The sequence below is a fragment of the Carcharodon carcharias genome, chromosome 8 (assembly GCF_017639515.1).
Source record: "Carcharodon carcharias isolate sCarCar2 chromosome 8, sCarCar2.pri, whole genome shotgun sequence".
NCBI classification, from domain to species: domain Eukaryota; kingdom Metazoa; phylum Chordata; class Chondrichthyes; order Lamniformes; family Lamnidae; genus Carcharodon; species Carcharodon carcharias.
Genome location: NC_054474.1, coordinates 15,219,529 through 15,242,716, shown reverse-complemented (window position 1 = coordinate 15,242,716; position 23,188 = coordinate 15,219,529). Strand labels below are relative to the sequence as shown.

Sequence of the window (23,188 nt, the reverse complement as noted above, 5' to 3'; positions counted from 1 at the left end):
CCCTGGGAGTGTGTCAGTATTTACAGGGGGGTCCCCGGGGAGTGTGTCAGGATTTACAGGGGGTCCCCGGGGAGTGTGTCAGGATTTACAGGGGGGTCCCCGGGGAGTGTGTCAGGATTTACAGGGGTTCCTGGGGAGCGTGTCAGGATTTACAGGGGGTCCCCAGGGAGTGTGTCAGTATTTACAAGGGTTCCCCAGGGAGTATGTCAGTATTTACAGGGTATCCCCTGGAGTGTGTCAGGATTTACAGGGGGTCCCCGGGGAGTGTGTCAGGATTTACAGGGGGTCCCCGGGGAGTGTGTCAGGATTTACAGGTGGGTCCCCGGGGAGTGTCAGGATTTACAGGGGGTCCCTGGGGAGTGTGGCAGTATTTACAGGGGTTCCCCTGGAGTGTGTCAGGATTTACAGGGGGTCTTCGGGGAGTGTGTCAGTATTTATGGGGGTCTTCGGGGAGTGTGTCAGTATTTATGGGGGTCTCCAAGGAGTGTATCAGTATTTACAGGGGGTCTCTGAGGAGTGTGTCAGTATTTACAGGGGGTCTTCGGGGAGTGTGTTAGTATTTACAGGGGGGTCCCGGGGAGTGTGTCAGTATTTACAGGGGGTCTTCGGGGAGTGTGTCAGTATTTACAGGGGGGTCCCGGGGAGTGTGTCAGTATTTACAGGGACAATAAGCTTCTTGATTTGAGGTCTAGTCCTGGATTTCCAGACCTTGGTGGTTTCCCCATCATTTAAAAAAAGATAATTATTCTTCCTGATTTCCAAAGCCACCGGTCCTGATATTCCAGTCCGTAAGGACGGTCAGGGCGACCGAGTTTTGCTTTTCGTTCCTTCGCAGGGAGTAGTTTGAAATGTGAAGATGTGTGCATGGGAGGGACAGGTCTGTCTGTACACCACAAAGCTCCAAGCACCTCCCCCGACCCTTTCTCTATATTGGAGCGCGTGTGCGGTCATAATTAGGAAGTGGTAAAGCTTCTGCTGAGCTGTGTTAGACTGAGGCAGCCTGGTCCCGAGGAGAGCAAGCTGCAAGAATGTTGGCTGATTTTGCACCGTTGGCGCTGATCACTATATTGGCTGTACTGGAGCAAGGTAGGATCGATAGGAACTTAGTAACGCTGCCAATTTAATGTCATTTCCATGTTCGACGGAATCGGCATTTTAATTTATTTCCAGCTTGATTCTTAGGCTGAGCTAACAGTGCGGATTCATAGCTGCTTGAATTCTTACTGAACTGAAGTTTCCGCTTCTCACTCTGTTACTGCCATCACTCCCACACTTGGGGTCATTCGGCTGTGAGTGGCCCAGCCCAGCACGTTGTTCACCTGTTGCTTGTCTATGTTGTTGAGGGCGAGCCTTGAGAGAGCGCTTGCACAGTTGATGGTGCATTTTTTTCTCGTTAACAGCGACTTACATTTATACTTTAATCGAACGAAACGTCCCAGAAGCATTATAAAACGAAGGCCAACTTTGGAGTATTGTGATAAAAACAAAAAAACTGCGGATGCTGGAAATCCAAAACAAAAACAGAATTACCTGGAAAAACTCAGCAGGTCTGGCAGCATCGGCGGAGAAGAAAAGAGTTGACGTTTCGAGTCCTCATGACCCTTCGACAGAACAAGGACTCGAAACGTCAACTCTTTTCTTCTCCGCCGATGCTGCCAGACCTGCTGAGTTTTTCCAGGTAATTCTGTTTTTGTTTTGGAGTATTGTGTGCAGTTCTGGTCGCCTAACTACAGGAAGGATATCAGTGAGATTGAGAGAGTGCAGAGAAGACCTTTCTGTTTCCCCCTTCCTTTTGTTTTTGTCCAATAAATTATATAGATTTTTCTTTTCCCACCTATTTCCATTATTTTTAAATATTTTTAAATCTTTTATGCTCTCCCCACCCCCACTAGAGCTATACCTTGAGTGCCCTACCATCCATTCTTAATTAGCACATCCGTTTAGATAATATCACCAACTTTAACACCTATGTGTTCTTTTGTTCTATTGTTGGTGACATCTTTTGATGATCTGCTTCTATCACTGCTTGCTCGTCCCTACAACCACACCACCCCCCTCCACTTCTCTCTCTCTCTCTCTCTCTCCCCCCCCCCCACCCCCCCCCCCCCCCCCCCCCCACACACACACACACACACCTTAAACCAGCTTATATTTCAACTCTTTCTTGGACTCGAACTCAAGGTCTGTCGAAGGGTCATGAGGACTCGAAACGTCAACTCTTTTCTTCTCTGCCGATGCTGCCAGACTTGCTGAGTTTTTCCAGGTAATTCTGTTTTTGTTTAAGATTTACTAGGATGTTGCCGGGTCTTCAGGAGTTGAGTTTCAGAGAAAGATTAAACAGGTTAGGACTTTATTCCTTGGAGCGTAGAAGGATGAGGGGAGATTTGAAAGAAGTTTACAAAATTATGAGGGGTATAGACAGAGTAAATGCGAGTAGGCTCTTTCCACTTAGATTAGGAGAGATAAACACGAGAGGACATGGCTTTAGGTTGAAAGGGGAAAGGTTTAGGGGGAATATTAAGGGGAACTTCTTCACTCAGAGAGTGGTGAGAGTGTGGAACGAGCTACCATCTGACGTGGTAAATGTGGGCTCACTCTTAAGTTTTAAGAATAAATTGGATAGATACATGGATGGGAGAGGTCTGGAGGGTTATGGACTAGGTGCAGGTCAATGGGACTAGCGGAATAATATTTCGGCACAGACTAGAAGGGCCGAATGGCCTGTTTTTCTGTGCTGTAGTGTTCTATGGTTCTAAGTACACCGAGCCACAAAAGGAGCTATTTGGTCAAATGACCAAAAACTTGGTGAAAATAGGTTTTAGGCAGTGTATTAAACAGGAAAGTGAGGCGGAGATGTGTAGGAAGGGAATCCTGGAATTTAAGACCCTGGCACCCACGCACATTCCTAAAGGCTTTTGAGAAGGTGGTTGTGAGCTGCCTTCTTGAATCACTGCAGTTAATTGGTGCTGTAATTGGTACACCCACAGTGCTGGGGTGGGGGGGGTGGGTGTTGGCTATGGATGGCCCCACGATGCTGTTTCGAAGATCAGTGGAGTCCTTGCCAGTGCCCATGGCCATATTTGGCTGCTGTGTTTCTGATAGCGATTACATTGCAGAAGCACTTCATTCGCTGTAAAGTGCTTTGGGACGTCCTGAGATTGTGCTATAGAAGTGCAAATATTTCTTTCAGCAACGTACGCAGTGTTTTACCTTGCATCAGTGTGCTTAGTGAGAATGAGGCCTGGGGCAGTGGCTGCGTCTTTGAAGAGGAAGGGCTGTACTCTCTCGATGTTTGCTGATTATTTCTCCTGTATTCCAAGCTGGGGAGGTAATCAGAAGCAAATAAATCCAAAAGGAATCACCGCCTATACCCTGCACCCTCAGATTGTCGGCATGTGACCCCCTTGTTTTTTGAGCTTCCCACTGACATCCGCACACTACTTTTTATAGTGGCTGCACTGACCCTGTCTCTGCCCACTCCGACAAGGTCAGCACAGCAATAAATTAGCATTTACATTGTGTCTGTAATGTAGCAAAATGCCCCAAGGTGCTTCACGTGTGTAGGGTCTCTGCACTGTCCATTACTAGACAGATGCAAGATAGTGATGGAATAAGTTTGTTTCTTAACTGGATCACAGATAGGCAATGAGTTTTTACTCACAGGAACCATTCCTGAACAGTGGCATTCTGCCCCAGATTGTGGAAAATCAACATGATTCGTTATATAATTTTCCAGTATAAATCTGCATTTTTAATGCGTAATTTAAAATCAGTGTCAACAACAGTAGACTCCTTAACCAGAGCACAGTTTAAATTCACACTACACAGTGGGAGAGGTGCACTCTTCCCATCAAACGAAAATAAGAGATATCAGAAACATAGGATTTGGGAGTAGGCCATTCAGTCCTTCGAGCCCACTCCACCAATATGATCATGGCTGATCTAGTTGTAATCTGGCAACCAAAAAGCTCGGTCAAAGTAAGTTTTTTTAGGAGCGTCGTAAAGGGGGTGCAGAGACAGAGAAGCTCAGGAGAGGGAATTCCAGAGCCTGGGGCACAGGCAACTAAAGGCACGGTCACCAATAGTGGGGCAATTAAAATCAGGGTTGCACAAGTGACCAGAATTGGAAGAGTGCAGAGATCTGGATGGTTGCAGACCTGGAGGGGATTACAGAGATAGCAAAGGTTGAGGCCATGGAGATATTCAAAAACAAGGATGAGAATTTTACAATTGGGAGGTTGCTGAATAAGGAGCCAATGTAGTTCAGCGAGCACAAGGTTTTTTTTATTCATTTATGGGATGTGAGCTTCGTTGGCTGGGCCAGCATTTATTGCCTATCCCTAGTTGCCCTTGTGAAGGTGGTGGTGAGCTGCCTTCATGAACGGCTGCAGTCCGTGTGGTGTGGGTACACCCACAGTGCTATTAGGGAGGGAGTTCCAGGATTTTGACCAGCGATGGTCATCCAAGTCAGGATGGTGAGTGACTTGGAGGGGAACTTCCAGGTGGTGGTGTTCCTATCTACCTGCTACCCTTGTCCTTCTAGATGGTAGTGGTTGTGGGTTTGGAAGGTGCTGTCTAAGGAGCATTGCTGAATTCCTGCAGTGCATCTTGTAGCTGGTATACACTGCTGCCACTGTGCGGTGGAGGGAGTGAATCTTTGTGGATGTGGTGCCAATAAGCGGGCTGCTTTGTCCTGGATGGTGTCAAGCTTCTTGAGTGTTGTGGGAGCTGCACTCATCCAGGGGGAGTATTCCATCACACTCCTGACTTGAACCTTGTAGATGGTGGACAGGCTTTGGGGAGTCAGGAGGTGGGTTACTCATCGCACTATTGCTAGCTTCTGACCTGGTCTTGCAACCACTGTATTTATATAGCTAGTCCAGTTCAGTTTCTGGTCAATGGTAACCCCCAGGATGTTGATAGTGGGGGGATTCAGTGATGGTAATGCAATTGAACATCAAGGGGTGATGGTTGGATTCTCTCTTTTTGGAGATGGTCATTGCCTGACACTTGTGTGGTGCGAATGTTACTTGACATTGGTCAGCCCATGCCTGGATATTGTCCAGGTCTTGCTGCATTTGGACATAGACTGCTATGTGATAGGCAAACGTGACCGAAAGTGCGTTAGGATACAGGCAGCAGTTTTGAATCAGGTAAAAATTAATACTGTTCCAAAGAAGGAGTTATTTGTAGATGTAGGCTTGAAGAAATGTCAAGACGATGCAAGAGTTGGAGAGGAATTTCTTGGATTCTTTTTGAAACATTCTAGGCTGTAATCTATTAAATTCACGATAAGAATGAAGTTTTGTGTAAGGATGCATGGTATTTAATTAATCTAGTGCAGAATGCAAGGTCAGCCCATGTTAACTAAGCAGAAATGTGTCTTTAGGGTGTGTTTAATTCATCGTACAACCGACTGTTGTGGAATAGTGGTCAAATTTCAGTGTCTGGTTTGCCTCCAAAGCAAACAGTATCTTAATTGCACAGTGCATTTTTAAATGGGTGAAAAGCACTCTGATATTTGTTTAAATAAGCTGGTAACCTCTTCGGCTCCCAAGCCAGATAATGAAGTATAAAACTAGACACAAATCCTTTTCTTGATCATGAGTTTATTTTTAGCATGCAGCACTACATTCACAAACGTTCACTCTCTTCAACACCGATGCACAGTGGCAGCAGTGTCTACCATTTACAAGATGCACTGCAGGAACTCACCAAGCCTCCTTAGACAGCCCCTCCCAAGCGCATGACCACTACTATCTAGGAGGACAAAAGCAGCGTGTCCCAGCAGTCTCTCTTTATGAGTGCTCTAGGTACTTAATTAAATCAATGCCCTTCACATCTGTCTCTTAACAATATAATTAACATACCATTAATAAGGCTAACATTCTTTTCCTTGGAGCAGAGAAGCCTGAGGAGATACTTAATTGAAGTCCATAAAATTATAACGGGAAAAAATAGATTGGATAGGAAGGACATATTCCCTTAGCTGAGAGGTCAATAACTAGGTAGCACAGATTTAATATAATTGGTAGAAGAATTAGAGGGCAGTTGAGATTTTCTTTCACCCAGAGGATGGTGGGGATCTGAAGCTCATTGTCTGAGACGGTGGTAGAGGAAGAAACTCTCACTGCATTTAAAAAATACTTGGATTTTTTTAATTCACTTATTGGAAGCTGGCTAGGCATTGCCCATCCCCGATTGCCCTTGAGAAGGTGGTAGTGAGCTGCTTTCTTGAATCGCTGCAGTCCATATGGTGTAGGTACATCCATAGTGCTGTTAGGGAGGGAGTTCCAAGTTTTTGACCCAGTGTCAGCGAAATATTTCCAAGTCAGGATGGTGTGTGGCTTGGAGGGGAACTTCCAGGTGGCATTGTTCCCATGTATCTGCTGCCCGTGTCCTTCCAGATGGTAGCAGTTGTGGGTTTAAGGATGCTGTCTAAGGAGGCTTGGTGAGTTTCTGCAGTGCATCTCGTAGATGGTACACACTGCTGCCACTGTGCGTCGGTGGTGGAGGGAGTGAATGTTTGTGGATGGGGTGCCAATCAAGGGGTTGCTTTGTCCTGGATGGTGTCAAACTTCTTGAGTGTTGTTGGAGCTGCACTCATCCAGGCAAGTGACTTGTACATTGTAGATGGTGGGCAGGCTTTGGGGACTCAGGAGATGAGTTACTCACCGTAGGATCCCTAGCCTCTGACCTGCTCTTGTAGCTACAGTTTTTATATGGCTATTTATATGCGTTTGAAATATCGTAACCAACATGGCTATGATCCAAGAGCTAGAGAATGGATTTAGTCTTTTTTAACAAAGAGCAAAATAGCCTCATGCTGTACCATAAATTTTCTGTTTCAATGCCTAAAAATTGCTACTTGTGTTCATTCCCTGTATATTAAAGCAATATGTGAAGTGTTGAAATCTTTCAAGGGTGTTCAGTGTGGGATCCTCCTGTATCTGTGCTCAGTTGAACACAAATAAGAATTTACAGCAAAAGTATGAGCTATTTTAACAGTACAAAACCAAGCATAACCCTACCCACGGACTGTGCTGAATCGTCTGCACAGTTTCTACATGCAGTGGCTTTGCTTTATCCCAAGGATTGGCTTCATTCCTGAAACCTGCGTGGTCCATCTGGATGCTTTCCAAATGTTTATTGATCACATGCAATGATGTAATGCCTGTGTGTATCTCCTTAGGGACCTCTGCTTACTTTGCTTCCCAGTACATTTTTCTTTTGTTTCCACACATGTAACCCAATGCCTCGTTGACTCCTGCTATTTACTACCCCAGGAGTATCCGAAATCATTGTGAGGTTGCCAAAATAAGTCACCCCTTTGCGCTAGTTCAATATTGCAATAAGTTGCTCGTAAAATGTAATCTTCTATTCATTCTCGGGATGTGGGTGTCACTGGCATTTACTGCACATCCCTGGTTACCTTGAGAAGGTGGTCATGCCACACCATCTTCAGCTGCTGACTATTGCATTTTTTGTTGCACTCGGCTATTTCAGCAGGCTTCCGTGTTGGACTGGAGTCACGAATAGGCTGAGACCAGGTTTCCTTAATTAAGGAACATGGGTGACTTGGTTGGCTTTGTGATGTGTCAGCCGTGGCTCACTGAGAGCGCCTCCCTCTCTTTTGCTCCTGTGTCTGAATGTGTTGGGTTCAAGTCCCTCTGCAGCGGCATAAACTCAGAAATTCTAGCCTGTGGCTTCCAGTTTAGTACTGAAGAAGTGCTGGTCTGTCAGTGGTGGTGTCCTTTGAATGAGACATTAAACTGATGCCCTGTCTACCAACAGGTGGATGTTAGGGATCTCATGGGGCTATTTTGAACAAGAAACTGGGGAGTTCTCTCCAGCGTTCTGATCAATATTTGTCCCTCAATCGACATCACTAAAACCAGAATATCTGGTCATTATCACATTGCTGTTTCTGGGAGCTTGCTTTGCGTAAATTGGCTGCTCTTTTCCTACATTCCAACACTGACTACAGTTCAAAAGTGGTTGTAAAACGCTTTGGAATGTCCTAAGGTCATGAAAGGTGAAAATCATATCAGCTTTTTTACTTCCAGATTTTAAAAAATTGCCATTTTACTCAGTTTTTCTGGATAATTACTCCGGTCACATGACCACAAAACTACCTTAGGCACGACAATAATGAATGTTAACGTTTAAGGCGTACATTTCCTTCCAGGTTATTAAGGCTTGGAGTGTTTTTGGTATGACAGGAAGCAGCCATGATCAAGTGCCAAACTGTACTGTTAGTGTTAAAATCTCTGATAAATGCTGGTGTGGTCATATGTAGCCATTATGGGGGAGAGAGGAGACAAACTTGTGATTTGCTTGAATCAGTGGTGAAGAAAAGAACTGGGATCAGTAGATTGCCAACATATGTAGCTACAGGTGTTTTGTAAGCAAACGCCAATTTGCAAACAGCAAGATCCCACAAACAGCAATGAAATAAATCATTAAATAATTTTCATTTTATGATGTTGGTTGAGGGTTTGGCCAGAGCACCGGAGAGAACTTCCCTGCTCTTCTTGAGTATACTATAGGCCCTTTCACATCCCCCTGAACAGGCAGTCAAGACTTTGGTTTAATGTTTCATCCAAAAACAGACATTTAGCGGTACAACATTCCCTCACAGAGGTGTCAGCCTGGACTTTGTGCTCAAGTCTCTGGTGTGGGGCCTGGTAGCACACAACCTCTTGACTTGGGCAAAAATGCCAAGACTGGCATCATCAGGAAAAAGCCACTTTAAACACTGCACAAAGCTGACTTTGAATGATTCCATATATAGCAAGTGGAGAAGGTAGGAAGGGAGGTGTCAGCCTACCTTCTGCAGCAACACTTAGACCACAACAGGATGATTTCAGCTGCTGCTGCAATGGCCGAGGTGGACAGTCAGCTTTTGGAACCTGAAACAAAAGGCTTTCCATCCGGTGGTGGAGGTAACATTGCCTAGATGGGAGGGACGGGCATTGAATTTGAGATTTGGCAAGGAGGAGACCAAATTGGGAATTAGGGAGAATGCTGACTGACCTCAGTTCGAAAGGTCAGTCAGGAATTGCACAGACAGGTCTCGGAGACTGAAGTCAAGTCATAGAGTTTCCTGGGAGAGAAATGGAAGCCGTCCTCTGGAGCCATGTTGGCCTGGGAGAGGAGAGGTCATGACCCAGACCTGACTCTGGCTCAGCTATTGTTTTGCCACTTTTTCCTCAAGAAAGTTTGTAAGTGAGTTCTTAAATCAACCCAGCCAATAACTTTTGGAGCCAAAATATATCTTTTTGTTCATTTGTTGGATGTTTGCAATGCTGGCAAAGCCAGCATTTATTGCCCATCCATAGTTGCCCTTGAGAAGGTGGTAGTGAGCTTGAACCCCTGCAGTCCCTGTGGTGTAGGTGCATCCACAGTATTATTGAGAAGGGAGTTCCAGGATTTTGACACAGTGACAGTGAAGGAACGGCGATATATTTTCAAGTCAGGATGGTGTGTGGCTTGGAGGAGAACTTCCAGGTCGTGTTGTTCCTTTTTTGTGCACTACCCTTGTTCTTATAGACGGTAGAGGTGATGCGTTTGGAAAGTGCTGTCAAAGGAGCCTTTGCGAGTTGCTGCAATGCATCTTGTAGATGGTACACACTGATGCCAATACTGGAACAGCTTGGCAAGGGATGCAGCTCGTTCTGGAGGACAAGTCTTCAGCTGCCACTCCATAGACTTGTGGGCACCATCTGCAATGACACACCATCTGGAATGACACAACAGTACTTGAGGTTGAGGCTGTGTTGTAGGATAAGACATTAGTCAGAGATGCTGTTTGTAGTTTTCAGTGTGAAAGATATCACAGGGCTATTGGTGAAAAGAGTAGGGAAATTCCTAGTGTATGGAGTAACATTTCTCCCTGAACCATTGCACAGACTCATTCATCTCACTTCCTGTTGGTAACATGCAAGTTGTTTGTGTTTCTCTAATAAAGGATTACATAACATGTACTTATGTAGCAACTATTAGCTGCATTTTAGAAATTAATTACTTTGCTCAATCACTGGGGCACCTCTCAAGAATGTGCTCAGAAATGATTTCAATAGAAGTTCCTTTTTTCAGAATGAGGTTATAAATGTAACTATAGTGTCAATGCAAATAGTTTCAAATTTAACTGAGTTCTGTTTACCTGGACAGTTTTTTAGTGTCAGTTGTGGTTTCATGCATAACATTATCGCCTCTGGGTCAGGAGGCCTTGGGTTCAAACCCTAATCCACAGACTTAGTCCACGCTGAAACTTCAATGCAGGGCTGAGGTACGATTTTAAGATGAGATGTTAAACAGAGGCCCATTGGTCCTGCTGGGTGGATTATAAAGATCTATTTTGAAGAAGAACAGGGGAGTTGTCCCTAGTGGTCTGGTAAATAGTTATCCCTCAACCAATACCTAAAACAGATGATCTGGTCGTTATTGCATTATTGTGGGACTTTGCTGTGCTCTTAATTGGTGGCCGTGTTGCTTACGTTAAATGCTTCGAAAGCACTTAATTGGCACAGTGCATTGGAACATCCTGAGGTTACATAAGGCACCATGTAAGGATTTCCTGGTTCAAAACAAAGGCTTATAGAGGATCACTGATATTAAAATGAGCAGGAAAGATAATAGTTTAGGAAGTAGTGATTGTGTGACACCAGAATTTGAATATTTAAAAGTTTTGAAGATTGCTGGAAAAAGAGACATGTCGAAGCTTTTCATCTTGAACTCATCAGGACACTACGCAAGAATAGCAAATAAAGGGAAAACAACAATTTATACTGTATGAAAAGAGAGTGCTGATTGGTTGGCAAGTGGACTCTGATTGGTAGTGATATTGCCATGCAAAATGCACTTCTGATGGTGACTGACAGTTAACAGCCAAGCATTGTTTGGTCAAGCAATTTAAGCCAGGCAGCTTGATCCTAATTGGTCATGGCATTGCCCTGAGGAATGAATCAGCGAATGGCTGTCACTTATTTTGTTTAAATGAAACAGGCACAATGTGTGTGCATTTTCTTTCTGTCTGTAAAGAACAGGGCCCTGTGTATTAATAAATGTAGTTTCCAGAACATGCAAATGTGCCACACTGTGAGCCCAACTGACAATCTTAAATTGGTTGTCAGAGTAATTCTTAGCACACTGAGGATTATTTAGCAAATGTTGTCCAATCTTGGAATTACACCTAATGTTGGACACTGTGTTTTGAGTTTTGCAGCACAGGCTGGTTGGATACGGTCTGTGCCTTGCCCATTGCCAATAGCAGCTGGGACATACTGCCTAATACGATCTGCCAGTTTTGGGACATATGGCCTATGTACCTAGCATCACACTGGCAATGAAGTTCATACACCACTTTACTCATTTGGGTGATAGGCAGAACGTCTTTTTGGCTTGAGAGCAGCATCCTGTTAATGGCGAATACCACTCGTGTTGCTGCTACATCGTAGAAGTGTGAAACAGCTAACTTTACCCGTTGCTCAAGCTTTTGAGATACCTTGCCCTTCCCCGGGTAATCTGAGGTAGACTGGGCACTTTTCAGGGCCTTAGGCCCATTTGTGCTTTTGCGCGATATACAGCATGAAATGATCTGATTAGCTTGGCCATTAACCCGCAAGATGCCTTTGATGTGCCCTACTTCAGCATCAAGTTTGCATGGTGAGCAAATGGCTCGGGGCCCTATTTACAAGGTTGCCGATAAGACCAATATTATAATGTGTGAAACTGTAAGAATCCCAATGCATATATTTACTAGTGAAGGTAGGCTTGCGGTAGACTGTGGTAGAGAAGCTCCTGGCAAATTTTGTCAAGTCACCCAAGTTTTTGGTAAAGCCCTCACTCCCCCACCTCCCATCTTGCCCCTCCGTCCTTTCTCAGAGTTAATTTAAGAAATAGAGTTTTCACATCATCTACCTACTCCACTTCTGTTCCATTACAAACTCTGTAAGTCATGAGGTGAATGAAATAGATTTATTGATCTATAATTGAAATCCAGTAAATTACATTTAGCCCATCCTACCTCTTTCTGTTTTGGGACCTCTGGTCACCTCCCAGCTTTTAATCCTCCTTTTCCTCTTCCTCCCCACTCCGTCTTCTTGCACTTTGACTTGCTCTTCACCACTCTCAGCCCATTGCACCCTCTTCTGCAATGATCATGGTCCCACATGCTCTCATTTGCTTTCTATAACCCTCCTCTCTACTGGCTGTCTAATCTTCACATTGTTACATGACATCCATAAAAAAATTACTCAACGTATTCAAGTCAAGGGAATTGAATCTGGGAATTCCCCCAATGTATGACTAAAGGAATCCATTTAATAATATATGTGACTGAGTGCATGGATCCCACCTTTTTCCAATCTCAGTTATTATCTTGATTGCTTCCTATTTAATAGTGCATTAATAATAGTTGAGGCTTCTGGGACTGTGCTGATATTTGTACTGCTTTAGAGGAGCATATTAATATTAGCGAAGGTAGCGACAGATGGGCAAAAACATTACACTGACATTATATTGGGAAGTGGGAGGGCTTAGAGCAGCTAGGATAATGCTGATCACCTGGATGAGTTGAACTGAAGATTCCCACCTGAGACAGTTAGGTGGGGGTGTTTAAACAGTCACTTGGTAGTACAGAACTGGAATGAGAGAGAGACATGTTGCCGAAGCTTTTCATCTTACACTCATCAGGACAAACACAAGAATGCCAAATTTCAAACGATCACAAAAATTTATACTTCAGGAGAAAAAGGTGCTGATCGGTTGGCAAGCCAAACTGATTAACCGAAGCGTTGCCATGGAGAAAGCAAAGGGAACGATAGGCTCCCCAAGCTCCCGGGTAATTTAGAAAAGGTGCAAGGCTTGAACATATTCCTTTTGTTCGCAGAGAACGCGTCCCTGTGAATGAATGTATGTCGCTTCTAACAAGTGTAAATGAGCCATGTTACGAGTTCAACTGATTATCTTAAATTGATAGTGTAGCTATTCAGCCTACAGTTCCTATTGCTTCTCCGCTTGTGGAATGACTGTTCCTCACATGTGGCCCTGAACAGTGAGTGTAGTCAGTTTGTTTCAGTAGGAGAGTGGAGCTGGGTGGGGAGTTCCTCAACTTTGTGCCCCTGAAGCCCACACCTGAGAACCCTTTGGGTTGAGCACCTGCCAACATAGAAAGGACAATAAAACCGACAAATTACTTTAAAAAAAATAACCTGTGGCCATTCTAAAAAGGAAAGACTTGCATTTCTCTAGTGCCTTTCACCACCTGAGGACATCTGAAACACTTCATATCCAATTTAGTACTTTTGACATTTAGTCACTGTTGTAATGTTGGAAATGAGGCCACAGCAAGATCTCACAAATGGGGCCTTAGTTTAGCTCAATGGGCAATGTTCTCACCTGTTAGTCAGAAGTTTGTGTGTTCAAGCCCTGTACTGGAGACTTGAGCATGAAGTCTAGGCTGATACTCAAGTCCTGTACTGAAGGAATCCTGCGCTATCAGAGGTGCTGTCTTTCATATGAAATGTGAAACTGAAGTCCCGACTGTTTTTTCAGATCCCAAAAGAAGGGATGGAAAGTTCTGCACTGTGTTCTGGACCATATTTATCCCTTAATCAACCCCTAAAATCAGGTTGTCTGGCCTTTCTCATTGCTGTCAGTGGGAGCATGCTGTGAGCAAATTGGTCTTTGCCGCCACATGGAACTACACTTCAACAACGATTCATTGGTTGCGAATGCTTCAGAATGACCTGATGTTATGAAAGATTCTGTAGAATTGCAAGTTCTTTCTTCTGCCTGGATTGTGTAGCTCGGTTACTCAATCAACTCCGCCCCTGGGCCAATGTGTCAAATGTGGAAGGAAAGAGTTTAATGCGATATTTGTCTTGAGAATAATAGATTTAAGTATCCAGCCCTGAGTATTTTTTTCTCCCTCTGTGTGATGTGCTTATGTGCTAATTGTCTCTCTCTCTCTCTCTCTCTCTCTCTCTCTCTCCATTGCAGCTTACTTTTCACTTCAAGTGATCTACGCGAGAAGAAGATTTCACATCGCACCGCCCGCAGTCAGTGGCAATGAGAACTTTGAGAGGGTGTACAGAGCACAGTAAGTGATCCACATCTTGGTCATCCTTCAGGCCTATTGTAGGGAACCTGGTGTCAGCAGAAGGTGTGAGAGCGACAGTACAGCATAGCAGAATGCAGATTAAAATCTAGGGTTTAGGAGGAGGAACGACCGACAAAAGCAATTCCATTGCTGCTCAACGTGTTCCTCAATCTTGCTTGTTTACAGAATCACACCTTTAGGGGAGGAATTTCCAGCTTGGAGCAACAGGATTGGATTGACCACTCATTTTGCACTCTGACTGTTTTACACTGCCGCCCGTTATACTGGGGCACTGTGTTCAGTCCTGGGTACTGCACTTCAGGAAGGATATATTGACATTTGAAGGGGTTCAGTACAGATTCATTAGACCCATGCTGGGGCTAAAAGGAATAAATTATGAGAATAGCTCACACACACTGGGCTGATATTCCCTTGAGAATGAAGGGTGGGCTAATTGAGATTCAAGAATTTTAGAGAGTAGAGAGAGCAAAACTATTTCCTCTGGTTGGGGGAATCCAGCCAAAGGAGGCATAACCATGAAACTAAAGCCAGGCCATTTAGGGGTGATGTCTGTTGGGAGAGTGTTGGTTACAGAATGGTGTCTCTTAAAAAAGTCTTCGTAGTCTTCAGTAGGTTAACAGCCAGTCTTTATATACAGTAAAGGGTACAGGTGAGGATCTATCACCATGTCCAGGTCTTCACTCGTCTCTGCTCAACACCACACTGACCCTAGGTGTGGGTTCTGTGCCTCTTACATCACTGCATGGCTGGTACTGTCCTCAGTCCCACATTAACCCTGTATATGCCAGACCCTTCTACTGCAACAAAAACAAAAAAATGCTGGAAAAGCTCAGCAGGTCTGACAGCATCTGTGGAGAGAAAGACAAAATTAATGTTTCGAGTTAACTCTGTCTTTCTCTCCACAGAGGCTGTCAGACCTGCTGAGTTTTTACAGCATTTTTTGTTTTTGTTTCAGATTTCCAGCATCTGCAGTATTTTGCCTTCTACTGCAATGCCCAGAAGCACTTTTATTTTTATTTGTTAGCGAGTACCCCTGCAGCCCATGTAATAATTTCTTCACACAAAGTGTAGTGACAATCTGGAACTCCCTCCCCAAAAGGCTGTTGAGACTGGGGGGGGGGGGGGGGGGGGGGGGGGGGGGGGGGTTGGGGCGTTGGGGGGTTGGGGGGGGTGGGGTGGGTGGGGGTGGGGGGTTGGGGGTGGGGGGGGTTGGGGGGGTGGGGTGTGGGTGCGGGGTGGTGGTGGTGTCGTCAATTGAAAATTGCAAGACGAAGATTGATAGATTTTTAATGGGTAAGGGTATTAAGCATTATGAAACCAAGGTAGGTGGATGGAGTTCACATACAGATTAGCCATGGTCTGACTGAATGGTGGAACAGACTCAAGGGGCTGAATGATTTTCTACTCATTCCTAGATAATTTTACAACTATAATTTGAATGAACTGCTGCTGTACAGTTCCCAGCAAAATAATCTAAATGATCACGTATCTGAATCCAGTGCAACATTTTCTAGGTTAATTAAATTTTCTTAGCTGTCAGCCAGCCTCTTCATTAGCCTGTTAGCCTGTCCTCCTCTCACAGCCAAATAATTCCATTGATGCTTGTTTTTTAAAATTTGTTCATGGGATGTGGGCATTGCTGGTGAGACCACCATTTATTGCCCATCCCTAATTGCCCTTGTTTAGAGGGCGTTGAAGAATCAACCACATTTCTGTGGGTTTGGAGTCATATGTAGGCCAGACCTGGTAATGTTGGCAGATTTCCTTCCCTAAAGGACATTTGTGAACCAGCTGGGTTTTAATGACAATCAACAATGGTTTCATAGTCATCATTAGACTTTTTGGTCCTCCAGATTTTTAATTGGACTTAAATTCCACCATCTGCCATGGTGGGATTCAAACTCAGGTCCCCAGAACCATGATAGGGTCCCCTTTGTCCTCACTTTTCACCCCACCGGCCTCCGCATTCAAAGGATCATCATCCGCCATTTCCGCCAACTCCAGCATGATGCCACCACCAAACACATTTTCCCTCATCCCCCATCAGCATTCCGTAGGGACCATTCCCTCTGGGACACCCTGGTCCACTCCTCCATCACCCCCAACGCCTCATCAACCTCCCACGGCACCTTCCCATGCAATCGCAGAAGGTGCAACATCTGCCCCTTTACCTCCTCACGTCCAGGGCCCAAACATTCCTTTCATGGCTTCACTTGCACCTCCTTCAATTTAGTCGACTGCATTCTCTGCTCCCAATGCGGTTTCCTCTAAATCGGGGAAACCAAATACAGACTGGGTGACCGCTTTGCGGAACACCTTCGGTCTGTCCGCAAGCATGACCCAGACCTCCCTGTTGCTTGCCATTTCAACACTCCACCCTACTCCCAAGCCCACATGTCCGTCCTTGTCCTGCTGCATTGTTCCAGTGAAGCCCAACGCAAACTGGAGGAACAGCACCTCATCTTCCGATTAGGCACTTTACAGCCTTCCGGACTGAATATTGAGTTTAACAATTTCAGACCATGAACTCTCTTCTCCGTCCCCACCCACTTTTTCTAATCTCCTTTTTTCTACATTCATCTTTATTTTTTATCCACTTATTTTTATTTTTATTCATTTATCTGTGGTTTTATCCCCCTTTCTATCCCCTCTTCTATCCCATTTTTTTATCCTTTTTTCTCCCCCTCCCCCCGCACCGCTCCCCCCCCCGCCGCTCCCCCCACCACATCCCCTAGTCCCCCCACCCCATCCACTAAAGGGCCATGTTGTTCTTTCACACAATTCTGCCCTTGTTCTGCTATTATCACATTCTACTCTTTTACCTTTATGCCACAATCAGCACCTTTTTTAGCACTAACCACTATCATTAACACTCCCTTTGTCCTTTAGTTCGTGACATCTTTGTCAATCCCTCCTTTGTCCCCATCTATCGCTGGCCTTCTATCCAGCTTCACCTGCTCTACCCCCCTTAAACAGCATAAATTTCATCACATTCCCACTTCTCTTCAGCTCTGAAAAAGGGTCATACAGACTCGAAACGTTAACTCTGTTTCTCTCTCCAGAGAGAGATGCTGCCAGACCTGCTGAGCTTTTCCAGTATTTTCTGTTTTTGCCCCAGAGCATTGCCCTGGGTCTCTGGAATGCCAGTTCAGTGACAATACTACGATGCCACCACCTCAGCTCACATACTCGCAGCAGAGTCAGAGGAGATTGTGAAAGAAAAGTTTTGAAAATAAGTATGAAGCCACTGATTAAATATGATTTACTTCTCATTTTCTCTGGCAGTCTTAATTCCTCAGAGTATTTCCCAATGTTCCTAAGCGTGTTCTGGATTGCTGGCGTGTTCTTCAGTCAGGGTAAGAGAACAAATCCTCCATCTCTCTGGGTTAATTTTCATTTTTCCTGGCGTTCTTTATTAAATGCATTGCTGTTTATGACTGGTCTACTTTATATAAAGTATATAATCATACAGTGATTAAAATTAAACAATTTAAGTAACGTTGCAGATTGAGAACGTAGTGCTAAAGAATAATTTTGAACAGATAATTTGAAGGGGTTTTAACAAACATCAGCATCTTGCATTTATATAACAACAGGAAGAGGCCATTCAGCCCCTTGAGCCTTTTCTGCCATTCAGTCAGATCATAGCTGATCTGTATCTCAAGTTGCCTTTACTCCATGTTGGCTAAATTGACTACCACATTTCCTACATTACAACATTGAGCTGCACTTCAAAAGTACTTGATTGGCCGTAAAGCACTTTGAGATGCCCTGAAGTTGTGAAAGGTGCTATAGAAATGCAAGTCTTTCTTTTTATACCTTGGCATCCTTTACCAAACAAAAATCTATTGTTGTCAGCCTTGAAAGCTTCAATTGTCCCCCAGCACCCACCGCCTTTTTGGGGAGAGAGTTTGGGATTTTCAGCTCTTTGAAAGAGCTATCCAATTAGTTCGACCAAGCTCTGCTCTTTTCCCATAGCCCTGAAAATTTTTCTTTTTCAATTTATGCCCAAATTTTTGAATGTTATTGAATCTGCTTCTATCACCCTTTCAGGCAATGAACTCTAGATCATAACAATTCACTCTGTAGAAATATTCTCCTCCCCTCCTCTCTGGTTCTTTTACCTATTATCTTAAATCTGTGCGTCTATTTGGTGACCCTTTCAGTGAAAAGTTTCTGTTTAGTTGCTTTATCAAATTTCTCCATCATTTTGAACGTCTCTGTTCAATCTCCCTTTAACCTTGTCTGCTCCAAGGTGAACAGCTTTTCCAGCCTCTCCACATAGCTCAAGTCCCTCATCTCTGGTACCATTCTAGTAAATCTCCTTTGCCTCCTCTCCCAGGCTTTGATGTCCTTCCTAAGGCGCGGTGCCCAAAATTGGACACAATACTCCAGCTGAGGCCTAACCAGTGATTTATGATGGTTTGGTAATTTAGTTAGTTAGGGGAGAGGTTTATGCTGTGGGCCCCATACCTGGAGAGAATTTGGAAATCATCTTGCGTAAGTCCCATTTTGATGTCTGCCTCATTGTTCTTCACCGTTCTTTCAACTCTTGATTTACCAAGGCTCACCTTCATCTCTACCTGCTAATAAGACCTGCCACCTGGATTCTGCCAGTTCTGTGCTTGAACCAGCCACTAGATGGCACATTTTGCAGTCTCTCTGCTCTCTCTTAATATTGTACAGTGCAGATCAGAGACTTGCCAGAGATTATAATCTCTTTTCTTTATTGAGAATGCCGGATGAAATTTAAAGTTCACAGTTTAGGACTTCACTACACTCAAAATAGTAGTCTAGGGGATGAGATAAATCTGAATTTAATTCATTCGTGAGATGTGAACATGGCCGGCAAGGCCATCATTTGTTGCCCATCCCTAACTGCCCTTGAACTGAGTAGCTTGCTAGACCATTTCAGAGGGCAGCTAAGATTCAACCATGTTGCTGTGGGTGTGGAGTTACATGCAGGCCAGATGGGTAAGGACAGCAGATTTCCTACCCTAAAGACCACAAAACGTAGGAGCAGAAGTAGGCCATTCAGCCCTCCAAGTCTGCTCCACCATTCAATAAGATCATGGCTGATCTGATAATCCTAAACTCCACTTGCCTGCCTCTTCCCCATAACCCTCGGTTCCCTTACTGATTAAAAATCTGTCTATCTCAGCCTTGAATATACTTAACAACCCAACCTCCACTGCCCTCTGCGGTAAAGAATTCCACAGATTAATTACCCTCAGAGAAGAAATTCCTCCTTATCTCTGTCTTAAATGGGCGACCCCTTACTCTGAGATTATGCCCTCTGGTCCTAGACTCTCCCACAAGGGGAAACAACTTCCCAGCATCTACCCTGTCAAGCCCCCTAAGAATCTTATATGTTTCAATAAGGTTGCCTCTCATTCTTCTAAACTCTAATGAGTACAGGCTCAACCTACTCAACCTCCCCTCATAAGAAAATCCCTCCATACCTAGGATCAACCTAGCGAACCTTCTCTGGACTGCCTCCAATGCCAGTATATCTTTTCCCAGATAAGGGGACCAAAACTGTTCATAGTATTCTAGGTGTGACATAACTGGTACCTTGTATAGTTTTAGCAAGACTTCTCTATTTTAATACTCCATTCCTTTTGAAATAAAGGCCAACATTCCATTTGCCTTCCCTATTACCTGCTGAACTTGTATGTTAGCTTTTTGAGATTCATGCGCAAGGACCCCCAAATCCCTCTGTCCTGCAGCTTTCTGCAGTCTTTCTCCATTTAAATAATATTCAGCTCCTCTATTCTTCCCATCAAAGTGCATAACCTCACATTTTCCCACCTTATATTCCATCTGCCAAGTTTTTGCCCACTCACTTACCCTGTCTAAATCTCTCTGTAGACTCTTTGTGTCCTCCTCACCACTTGCCTTCCCACCTATTTTTGTGCCATCTGCAAACTTGGCAATAATACATTCTCTTCCCTCATCCAAGTCATTAATGTACATTGTAAATAATTGTGGTCCTAACACTGATCCCTGTGGCACCCCACTAGTTTTCCATCCTGAAAATGCCCCCCTTATTCCAACGCTCTGTCTTCTATTAGTTAGCCAATCCTCTAACCATGCTAATATGCTAACCCCAACACCATAGGCTTTTATCTTATTAAGTAGCCTTATGTGCGGTACCTTATCAAACGTCTTTTGGAAATGCAAATATATGACATCTACTGATTCCCCTTTATCTACCCTGCTTGTTACCTCCTCAAAGAGTTTTAATAAATTTGTCAGGCAAGAACATTAGTGAATCAAATGGGTTTTTGTGACAATCAATGAGAGTTTCATAGACAACATATTCGCGATTTTTAAAAATTATTGATTGATTGAATTTAAATTCCGCCACAGTGGGATTTTTTTTATTATTCATTTGCAAGATGTGGGCATCACTGGCTACGCCAGCATTTATTTGAATCCATGCCCCAGAGCATTAGCCTGGGCCTTGAGGTTACTAGTCCAGCGGCATTACCACTATGCTACTGTCTCCCCAGGCTGCAGCTGACACAGTTAAACCTTGATCAGTGTTCTGTTGTGTCTTTTTTCTCCCTCATGGTTTAGGCTGGTTAGGACCCATTGAAAGTGGGACCCTGTGTTAAATGCGACGATGTTTAGTTGGAGCGCATGTGGACACTCACCCTCTTGTTTTCTTTCCATACAGTATTGGTAGTGTGCATTGGAGCTCTGTATTTGTATGGGAGGTACAAGTACTTCAAAGGGTACTCCGAATCAGCACTAAAAAGGTAAGACTAAGTCTTTCCCACTAAGGCAGCAGCTTGCGTTATGTTAGAGTTTCTCATGGCAATGGTTGGGAAACCAACGGCCAACCATACGCCCCTGTCATTCTGTATTCTGCAAGAATTTTATATATCATTGGTAAGGTGTCAGCTGGAGTAATGTGGACAATTCTGGACACTACGGGTGGAATTTTCCAGTCACACCGCCGCCCCCCCCCCCCCCCCCCCCCCCCCCCCCCCCCCATATGGTGGGTTTGCTGGCAGATGAGGGGGGCACAATGTGGCAGTAGCTGAAAAATCAGTTTCCGGCCGGCGTAAAATGGCGGTGGGAACTTGGGCTCCTGCCGCCTTGGCGGGTGATCATTCCCGCCAGAGGCCGGCGTGAAACAGTTTCAATGGGATGCGGATGGAGGCCTGACCGGAATCGTCCAATAGTACGCGCCACCGGCAGGATCTCACACCGGTCCAGAGCACTTTTAGACCAACGTGGTGTGGAGATGTCGGGAGTTACCTGAAGAAGGGCAGCCTGCAGAGATCGGGATGGAGGCCTCCAGCAACCGTGGACCCTGGAGCACGCAGCAGTGGATGGGTGGAGCATCTACCGGGTGGATCTTCCATGTTCAGAGTCTTCCAGAGGTTGCTCTTTTGGCTTCAGAGTCTTCCAGGAGGAGTCGTCCTCTTCGACGTTCAGGAGGCTTCTAGATCTTCTATCTTCAATGGTGGGTCAGTTCATGTCCGAGCACCTTTTAAACAAGGCGCCCAGATAACGGTGGGGCCCGAGCCATCCAGCCCACCCTGCTGTGAAAAATGTTGGGAAACCCCCGCTGCGTAATTAAAGAGGCCAGCGGTGCGCGATATGACGCGAATTGCCACTGGCCTCCATGGTGTGCGACACTCCAACCCCTGCCTTGAGACTCAGTCCCGGACTGGAAAATTCCACCCTGTGCTTCAGGAAAAATGCCAAGGCATTAGAAAGAGTACAGAGGATGTAAACCAGGATGTTATGAGTAGACGTTGGGGTAGTTTGAACTGTTCTCATTGGAACAAAAGTGGTTAAGAGGTGATCCAATAGAGGATTGGGTGTTTATTAAAAGCTGTTTGTGGAGAAAGTCTGTTCCCTCTAGTAAGAGGGTCAATAACCAAAGGTCAGAGAATTAAAATCATTGACAAAAGATCTAGAGGGACGATGAGGAGACATTTTTTCACTTGAGACTTTTTGGATCCGGAACATTCTACCTGGAAACGTGGTGGAAACTGATTCCATAACTAATTTTGAAAGAATGTTGGACAGATACTTGAGAATGAGGAACCTACGGGCTGTGGACAAGAAAAGTAGGTGGGGGAACTAAGCACGACTGCACTTTCAAAGGGCCGACGTAGACATGATGGGCTGAGTGGCTTCCTCCTGTGCTGAAAGAGTGAGATTCTCCGTCAAAGAGCAGCCTATTTCATTGGCTGTGTTCCTACCGTCACTGGCACAGTGCCGGCAGACTTGAGTGATAGGGCTGAATTTTATGGGAGGGGGCGTTAGAAAAGTCAGTCGCCTGCAGTGATATTGGGGTGTAGGTGGCCTTAACAAGCCCCTCAGCGGAAGGGAGTCCCGCCCTCGAGAGCTGCCAGCCGATTTGATTGGCCAGCAGCTCTTGCAGTGCCAGCAGTGCCAGAACTCAGTAGCGGGCACTGTTGAGATGGCAAACATCTCCACAAAGAAGATCGATGCTGGCGACCAGACCCAGGTAAGCCCTGGGCTTTATGGGCAGGGAGGGATTGTCTGCCCTGAGGTGGGGTGGGGGTGGTGAAGGGCAGGTTTCGGAGACTAGGGGGGGAGGCATAGATAAAGGATTTGCGAGCTTGGTTGGGGGGGCCGGTGGGGGGTACCCCTTTGTTCATTGGGTACCCACCAAAGGATGTAACCCTCCTTCCCACCCATTCATCAACTTTGGTGAAAAAAACGGCCTTCTCACTCTTGCCCATCTTCTACTGCCCAGAGTTTTATGACAGTGGAGGTGGCTGGATGTCCTTTAACGGGCAATAATTGGCCACTTAAAGGCCTCAATAGGCCTAAGAGCGGGTGGACTAGGGGTGCCCCTGTGTTACGGGGACCGGGTCGGGGAGGCGGCAGAAAGAAGGTGCACTGCTCGAAAACAAGCCAGGCCCGGGGGAGGGGAGGTGGGGGGGGACGGGGGTTGGGGGTTGGGTGTTGGGGGTGGGGGTGGGGGTTATGCACTGCCCTTTGAGGAATAAAGAGCCCATTGTGCTTTCTGCTGAATGTCAGCTAACCGTTGATGTTAGAAGTTTAGTGAGG

The 23,188-nt window shown here is 45.2% G+C and overlaps 1 protein-coding gene across 3 annotated transcripts in view; it reads left to right on the top strand.

Annotated features, from left to right (window-relative positions):
- Positions 1–844: 844 nt before the first annotated feature.
- ltc4s (leukotriene C4 synthase) overlaps positions 845–23,188 on the top strand; it is a 49,490-nt gene continuing 27,146 nt past the window's right edge. For 2 of the 3 annotated variants that reach the window (XM_041192876.1, XM_041192875.1), the window contains exons 1-4: positions 845–1,086; positions 14,005–14,104; positions 17,411–17,481; positions 20,808–20,889. In XM_041192876.1, the coding sequence (XP_041048810.1) occupies positions 1,029–1,086; positions 14,005–14,104; positions 17,411–17,481; positions 20,808–20,889 (311 nt within the window). In that variant the 5' untranslated portion in view covers positions 845–1,028. The remainder of the gene's footprint in view (positions 1,087–14,004; positions 14,105–17,410; positions 17,482–20,807; positions 20,890–23,188) is intronic. The other variant, XM_041192877.1, reaches the window with a different exon arrangement.